This window comes from Perissodus microlepis, chromosome 23 (assembly GCF_051167445.1).
Source record: "Perissodus microlepis isolate ML-2025 ecotype Zambia chromosome 23, ASM5116744v1, whole genome shotgun sequence".
Classification (NCBI taxonomy): Eukaryota; Metazoa; Chordata; class Actinopteri; order Cichliformes; family Cichlidae; genus Perissodus; species Perissodus microlepis.
In genome coordinates, this window is record NC_140482.1 from 36,129,218 (window position 1) to 36,138,151 (window position 8,934).

General features: G+C 43.5%; 1 protein-coding gene across 1 annotated transcript; it reads left to right on the forward strand.

Moving 5' to 3' along the window:
• The first annotated feature begins 885 nt into the window (after positions 1–885).
• On the forward strand, positions 886–8,508 carry myoc (myocilin). The gene is made up of 6 exons (XM_084921680.1): positions 886–1,267; positions 1,391–2,706; positions 5,315–5,380; positions 5,457–5,549; positions 7,059–7,270; positions 7,358–8,508. The coding sequence occupies exons 2-6, from the start codon at positions 2,211–2,213 to the stop codon at positions 7,937–7,939; spliced, it is 1,449 nt and encodes a 482-aa protein (XP_084777806.1). The 5' UTR covers positions 886–1,267; positions 1,391–2,210; the 3' UTR covers positions 7,940–8,508.
• Positions 8,509–8,934: the final 426 nt, after the last annotated feature.

Consider the following 8,934-nt stretch of genomic DNA (forward strand, 5'->3'; position numbering starts at 1 on the left):
AGTCCTTTTATCTCTTCTCATTACCCGACAGTTTTATTGGCTTGTGGCTTTACTGGCAGTTTGGAGTCCCATGATGGCACTAAAGTTGGAGGGACCGGAGCTCGTGAGGTGTTATTGTTCTGACAGACGCGCTGCCTCTCGTTCCCTGGACAGTAGACGCAAATACACACCGACAGCTCTGCCCTTTACTTAGCCAGCACTACCCAACTCTTCTAAAGGAGGAGGAATTAAATTGGCCCATAGGGACCTTGCCTTTTATTGATCATACGCAAATGGCATTCCAGTTTGTGCTCATTAGTGATGCACACAGTAGGGGGGATGACTTAATTTCAGCTATGAAGAGGAGAGAGGTCATTTCATGTCATGCACTTGCCTGAATGTCGTTAAAGCTGTGGTGATAAAGGTGCATGTTGCTCGATGGTAACCACAGAGGCTGTAAAGTCCTGGCTGTAAAAGCTGCTGCCCTGTCAAGAGTTAGAGCTTAGAGTTTTGAATTTTGCTACTGGTCAGGAAAAAAGATTTGGGCCACACTACTACTTAAATCTATGAGACACTTTTATCCGTTGCCCCTGCTGAGACACTCCCACATTGGCAGCCGAGGATGTTTTGGTCCTCTGCAAGGTGCTGATATTGGATGACTTCAGATTCCGGGCATAGTGACGAATTTATGAGTCATATAAAAGTGAATTAAACCCACAAGAAAGCAGAATAGATAATATGGCAACCAGTAGCGGCCAGTTAACGAGCACACACCCTCTTCATCTGAGAATGATCAAACAGAAGATCATAGTGTCAGGGGTTTTAGGAGACTCTTTGCTCTTTATTTTAATTCTCCTCATGAGTGTTTACCTGTGGTTCTTTTGGTTTCACCTTTAAACTTTGCTTTAATTTAAATTATTGGAAAATATTAATGAAATTAATATCTAACAATACCGCATAAAAGAAAAGTTGATTTTAAGCATAGTGTACCCTATTCGTCTGTTCATCCATCTTTCCAGCCAGTCATTGCTTCGATAAAGGTAAATGTGTCAAGTAAGTATTACCAGAAGCAGTATTACGTGCACATAGTATCTTAAGGGATCTGCATGTCTTATCTTGTTTACTTTTCTAGCTGACTGGCTCTCCTTTTCCCTCTTTTCCTTTTGGCATCAGAGTATCAGAATATCAAGAATTGCGAACATAGAAAAGTAAGGAGGCATGAGAATAAGAGGAGTAGGAAAGGAGCCAGGAGAGATTCAAGAAACGCAAACAAAGGCAGGATATGAAGGTAAGCTGAGAGCTGTAAAGATTAGTTTCGACTGGAAAGTATGTTTATCTGCACCTGGAGTGTTTCTCTTTCAGATCTTTTATTCTGGCTCTCTAAAGCTATCTTCGTATCTCATAACTGTAGGAATGAGTCACTACAGGCAGTGTGTCAGAAAAGACAGAAACAAATCCACTCAGGCAACAAGTGCTGGGAATTTTCACTCACGGGGATCAACGTCAGGCATCCAGTTGTCAAAGGACTTATAACCTTTGACCACTCAGGAGGACAGCTCTTACTTGCCGATTGCATCACCCCCGCCCCCCCTTCCAATTTGGGAAGGGAACACTGTCTTCTCAGAAGGTAATTGTATCCAACAAGGACAAGCTTTCCCCTCTATTATTGACTGAAATGTCAAGCAAATCTCCTTTGACACACAGGATGAAGCACATTATTGGAGGCTTTTACACAATAAAAGGTATAATTAAAGCAGTAATTAAAAATAATGAAAAGACAGCAAGCTGTAACGTCTGATTCCTAAATCTGTAAGCATAAACAGCTTGTGCATGAATGAGACTTTTTTTTCTCAAAACAACCAGTATTTCTTTACTTTCTTTTTCTTCCCTCCCTTCTCTTCCTCCCTCCTCTACACCTCTCCTCTCATCTCCTTTTCATTTCCCTCCTTTCGTCCCCTCCAGAATGTATAAATATCTGTGAGCTGTCGGGGGAGAGCTCAGTGTTGCAGACCTTTATAGAGGAGAGACAGAGGAGAGAGCAAGAGTGGGAGGAGAGGGGCAAAACTGCAGAAATAGAGAAAATACCTGAGGGAAGACTTAAAAAAAAGAAGAAGAAAGACATCAGTTGAAATTAGGAGTTACGAAAGGTTTAGAGGATAATTCCACAATAAATCCAAGAGTGGGCAAAAGAAAGAAAAAGTTTTTAGAGTTAACTGTGAGCTGTCTCAAACATGTTTGCTCTACTCTCATTCTGTTTATGCGGTCTTCTGATGCGAGGTGAGGCACAGGACAGAGCTACTCTGTGGAGGGGAAATGACCGAGGTGGGCGATGCCACTACACCTTCACGGTTCCTAGCCCTGTTGAGTCCAGCTGCCCACAAATTGGAGGTCCGGAGGTGGAAGGACTGAAGGCCAGACTCAACCTACTGGAGGTCCTGGTGTCCCAGCTGAGTGGAGGGGACTCTCGGCTCCCAGGGGTTCAACAAGGGTCTGGAGCCAGAGTTCAGTCTGAGCTGCAGGAGGCACTGAACCGGGCCGTTGGAGAGAGGAACCTGCTGCGGAGTGAAAAGGAGCACCTAGAGAGGGAACTGAATGGGCTTCAGCTTCGAATGGAGGAGATGAGGAGGGAGACAGAGAGGCTGAGGAACAAACCCTGTCCTCAGCAGACACCCATGGTCCCACCCAGCCCCACTCTGCAGGACAGGGTCTCAAAAAGACCCGGTAGTGGTAAGAGAACCACCACATACTTACGTGCAATGCTTAATAACATTTGCAAATAAAAAAAGAATATTTTTACTTGACAATATCCTATTTTTTATCATCAAATTAAAGAAATCTACCAGGTCATTTTATATCTACATCAGTAATTAAGATGCACAACAGAAGGAGCTACTGTCTGCACACAGGCTGTCATTTAGTTGAAATATATAATGAGCGTTTGAGTGAAGAATATTGGGTGCATCAGAGCAGCAAAGGGATGACACAACAAATTCTTCTATGTAGAGTTGCACAAAATACCAAAGCACTGCTCATATATGTGGATCGTGTGGAAGTCTGTTTATGGTCACTGCTTAAATCATCAGTGAGTTCATGTTTTAATGATTCACACCTGTTTGCATGCTGTTAATGTTTTGGTTGCCCCTTTAGTGCAGCTACACTCAGCTCAGGTTTCTGTGCTTCCCACTTCCTGCACTGCATTTAGGGATGATAAACACGCAGCCCAGAGGGGGTCAGCTTAGTATTTATGGGCAGAGGTTGCTTTCTTTATGACTGGTGTTTCCCTCTGCATGGCAAGAAGTGTGCGAATAGCTCTGCTGGGGAGGGAAGGGGGACTGAAATGTGATGCACTCTCTGGAAGCGGTTGTTCCTTTGCCCAGATCTCATCTGAGGGCTTTTGATGATAGCTGGTGGGCTGGGATTGTTGGGGATGTGGGTCTGTGGCCAAGAACAGGGGTTAGAGGGCTCCACGGAGCTTAGAAGTTATCTTAGAGCCACTGAGGTTATAAGTGGCCAAACACAAGTAGAACTGACATGGCCATAATATTGTTGGTAAGCACTCTCTTCCTTTTTTCTAAGCCGTCACTCCGTCCACCCTCCTGGCTCTCATAGTGAGTTGCTTTTAAGGCTGAGATTGCCATCAGCAGTAAATCCTGCTTTTCTAATTCCTCCCAGACATCCCTACTCCCTGTGCATCAGGAGAGCTTATAAGCTCTATCCCCTGCATACTCCAGGTTATCTGCTGAGCTCCTCATGTTTGCACCTGCAGACTGAAATACACAGAGAGGCTCCCTCAGGGTGACAGGCAGATGTCGAATAGATCAGAGTCTGAGGAAGACATGCAGGAGGAGAGAAGAGATAAATGTCAAACCAGGTTGTGTTTAGGAGTAAGGAAACTCTGACAGGAACATTTTTTATTGTTTACAACCCATGCAGTGGTTATGATCTGTAGTAGAAGTTGCCACTCAAAATATACGAGCCGCACTGTGTAATGTTATTCTAGGTCTTATAAAAAGATATTCACATAGAATTACGCTGGAAGTGATAACACAAACCTTTTTTAAGGTAGACAGCTGAACTAAGATCCCAAGAAAATCAATTTTTACAACTTGAAAATGGTGGAAAATCGATGAAGCCAGTAGAAGACCAGCAGTTGTAGAAGTCAGATTTATATAGAAAAAGGTTATTTTAGTTTTAAGTCACAGGAGAGGAATAAACACAGCCTGCTTCATTGTCTTTTAGAAGAGTTTCTTCAACTTCCTGAATGTGCAGCCAGCAGGATTTGCAGTAGTAAATAATATTTGCAAGATGCCTCAGGCACAGGGCTTCACATGCAACAGGTAGAGGAACTGCAGCTTAAGAAAATCTGCTGTGTGGTATACTTCAAACACTGACTCATGAGTATACAGGAAGAATAAATATCCAGATGCAAAATGTTTACAGCAGCCGAGCTGAAGTCTGCTAGCTGGGGTCAATTAGACTCCTCCATCCTCACATAAATCCTCCTGCGGGAAATTAATGAGGTTTATGGTATTTTACTCAGTGACATCCCAAACAAAGAGGCAGGATATGAGGGCCCATATGGCAATCACTGCCATACACACTAGGGAAAAGACAGTAGGAGAATGTGGCTGTTTACCTGTGATGATGATAAATGGCTGTTACTCTGTGGGACTGTCCTCAGAGCAGAGGCAGACATTAAACTTCCTGCTACAGTTAAATCACAACTGGTGCTTTTGCTTTAAAAACCTTTAATTTTTGGGAACATTTGGGAACATTTTTTACAACACCGCATCATTAGGCTTGATTATGAAAAGCACGGCTTTCACATGCTCACACCCATGCAAGTAGTCCCAGAGGACGGCCGTACCCAGACATAGACTGCGTATCCTTTTTTTTCTTTTGTAAACATCACCGTGTTTACGTCTTCAAGTTTCTGAGGGGTACACAGTTTGCAGTTATTGTTTGACATTGTTTAGGTTTGAGTATTTCATGAAGGAGAGAAAAGGAGAGAAAAGGAGAAGAGAAGAGAAGAGTGATATAGGGGAAGAAGAGCAAAACGGGTGGTTTGAAGTTGAGCTGACGGTGGGGTGGAACGGGGTGTCAAGTGTGTTGACTTGTGTGTTATGTATGTGTGTGTTATGGTCGGTCAATCTACCGACTGTCTGACTCCAGAGCAGCTGGGAATCCATTTAGGGGTGTTTCTTTTCTGCTGTCAGATTCCCTGCTGTCATTGATGCCATAGACATATTTGGGTATACGTAAACTCTCTCCAAGTTGGTGCGGACTACAAGAAAAGTGTGCAACAAAAACCTATGATGTGCCTGTCTGTGTTTAGGGTTGAATCCGATGTCTCGCCTCATGACCAGACCCAGCAGGCAGGAAGACAGCAGCAATTTGAGAGGTGAGATGACTTTTCTGCAGAACTTTCACTGTCTCCTGTATCTTCTTCAGCTCACCCCAGGTCTCTCTCTGTTCAGATTCAGCATGGCAGTATGGAGCGCCGGGCTTTCAGGAGCTGAAGGCTGCCGTGACAGAGGTACCCGCTCCAGGTGGCAACGAGGACAACACAGGTAGTTGGATGGTGTATTTGAACTGAGGCTTATTGCTATTTATGGAATCACAAATAGAGGCCAGTAGATACATATTGTCTATACACACCAATTAAATGCATGTTGTGCAGTACTGAACTACTAGTTGCAAAATGGAATAATGGAAACAAATATTTTACAGTTGTACGGTTGGTCATTTAAAAAGTGGTTTTCTTTAAAATAACTTACTTGTTCCTAAACGGGACTCCTTGAACATGTTTGTGCCTTTTGAAGAGTTTTAATACCACAATACTTATTATTTATTTCACTTTTATTGTTTTTTTTAATTTTTGTTCTCCTTCTGTGTCATTTTTATCTCAGTGAGATATTATTTAACTTTTCCACCTGATATAAACTATATTGTTATAGGTTGTGTTTAATGTTTTGTCTACTTTGGTATAATATTTTAAATTAACTTATGAGATCCTGGTGTTGGTCTTGTGCACCACTTTTGTGAGACTCTAGTCTAATTAGCAGGTATGTGTGTCTGTGTAACACACCCATACAGATTATACTGTAGATTACTAGAGATGATATTGTAGCACTCTACCCTCTCATCCTCTCATCCCGACATGGTCACTCCTGACTCCAGAAAAACACGGTGCTCATAAACCAGTGGATGATGTCACCATGACTACGTTTTATAAGGTTTATAGTACAAACACACCAGTATGACCCTTTAAAGTGTCCAGTTTTTACAGCTCCTACTTCCCTCCCTCCCTTCACCCTTCACCCTTCTCCCCGTGCATCCATCTGACTTGCCAAACATGACACTCGCCCCCCCACCTCTGCTGACAGTCTCAAAGCAAATACTACTATTAATACTGGGGCATTTGGGGTGAGAATACCACAGTCATGCCTGTCTGTAGGTATGAGCGCAATCCTGAGTTTCATATTTGTCTCCTAAGTGTAGAGGGAAAGCACCTCTAGCGATGACACGCTTGAACCTTCCCAAAGCCACGTCACCGCTCATTTCGGGGCTAGTTTTTTTTTTTCATGGACATCATGAAAATACACATGCAGTCAACACAGATAGTCATTTGATCTCAGACGAGGCCACGCTAATGGGTATATTTATAAGACATACTCCTATTTAACCTTAAATCCGGCTTTACTTCCTGAACCTGAGAGCAAGGGTGTATTTAAAGAAGTGGCAAATATACAGCCTGCCTTATCGTTTTCCAAATAAGAGAAGCAGAGAGTTCCCGTGCAGGATGAGTCGTACTACAGCTGGTGCTGCTCTGGTCATGGTGACTCAGGCAAAGTTGGACTTAACAGAGTTGTCAAGTTGCATCTCCAGACCTGTTGTCTGCTTCCATGAGGAGAAACCGTGACCTCGATCAGATTCCTGTCGTCACCCCTCAGTCATGCGCATGTAGATCTCCTCGTTTGAGCCACCTTATATGATCCCATGGCCTAAATGTTTAACTATCAGGGAACATTTGTGTTTTTTGAGAAAATAATAGTAATTTCTATCCTTCCTGTTTGCAGGATGTGGGGAGCTCCTTTCAGTTGGTGAGCCGGTAACTCACAGGAAAGCTGATAATATAGCGGGTAAATATGGTATTTGGATGCAAGACCCTGAGGCTGTTTCCCCTTACGGACCCAACATGCTCTGGCGCATTGATGCCATTGGCGCTGAGGTCAAGCAGATGTTTGGGTATGAAGACTTGGAGCAACTCTCTAAAGGCTTCCCATCCAAGGCAGGTGTCACATGGTTGATGTTCAGGATGGAACACATCTTTGATCTTAATTAAATCTTGATTATTGTTCTTGTTTCCCCCCGGTAGGTCCTGCTGCTGCCGGAGTTGTTAGAGAGCACTGGTGCCACTGTGTATAGAGGTTCCCTGTATTATCAGAGACGCAACAGCCGCACTCTCATCCGATACGACCTGGCTTCTGAGAGCGTCGCAGCTCGCCGTGAGCTTCCTCACGCTGGCTTCCATGGCCAGTTCCCATACTCCTGGGGAGGCTACACCGACATCGACTTGTCTGTGGACGAGAATGGGCTGTGGGCCGTCTACTCCACCAATAAGGCCAAGGGAGCAATCGTTATCTCACAGCTGGACCCAGAAAGCCTGGGGGTGAAGAAGAGCTGGGAAACCAACATCAGGAAGAACTCTGTGGCCAACTCTTTCATCATCTGCGGCAAGCTGTACACCGTGGCTAGTTATGCATCTCGTGAAACCACCATCAACTACATGTACGACACCGAAACCAGCCAGGGGAAGAACCTGGCCATCCCCTTCAAGAACAAGTACGGCTACAACAGCATGATCGACTACAGCCTGGCTCAGAGGAAGCTCTTTGGCTGGGACAACTTCCACATAGTGTCCTATGACATCAGGCTTGGGCGCCAGCAGGCCAACTGAGGCCAGCACGAGAGTGACTGCTGAAAAGTGACATTTGCTTGGCTGTTCCCGCTTCAAAGACTCACAGCTTTAGAGCATGAGTGGCAGCAGTTGTTAGAAACCTAACACCTTCAGTATCCATGTGTAGAGGAGCCTAACTACCAAACTTAAAAGTGAGATGAAAACATCTGAGGAACAGTGTCCCAGGCAGGTGCTTTTTTCCTCAGATGTGAGGAGCTTTGGCTGTGGTATGGTCCACAAACATGTTTTTAGAGGAATTATTTTTGTACCGCCTTTAATCCAGATGTATAATTTTGTTGTTTTCTTGTTAAGCTATGTATATTTGAGGTTGAAAGAAAAGAACACAGAATTTTTCTATGTGGAATTAAAAAAATATGACAAAAACTCCTGTGGTACTACATACACCCTATACAGTTGTTTCACCAGTCAACATCTTTTATCAAATAAACTGCGCTCTTACTTACTGAATATTGCATGTACTTGTACAATGTAGTCAAAATAATGATGTAATGTTCAAAATCATCATGAAATAAACCTGAATTAGAAAGTCTGAGTGATTATTTGTTATCTTAAGATTTTGAGACGTTCAATTTTTAAAGAAAAGCCAAAGATTTAATGCAATTTCATCGCTTTCTAGCTATTAAAACTAGATTGATCAAAAATAAAACAATTATTCTGATCAAAGTATTGCACATGCTCACTTAAACGTCAGGGGTATAAATCTATCCAGGTAGGGAGCAGAAACCAGTGTGAATCGATTTTAAACCCCGTCTCCCAGCACAGTTTCAAGAGTGTGGAGAAGATACCATGAGACAGGTCTTTTATTGCACCCTCTTCTCACAACCCAGGACCATGCAGCTCGACTGGTATGCCCCAGCTTCTTCCAGCTCCCCCAGGATGACACATACATAGGCACTGCAAAGTTTGTTGTCTCTCCCAAAACAGTCTCAAGAGTGTGGATTAGATAACAGGAGATGGGGACAGGGCCGCATAAG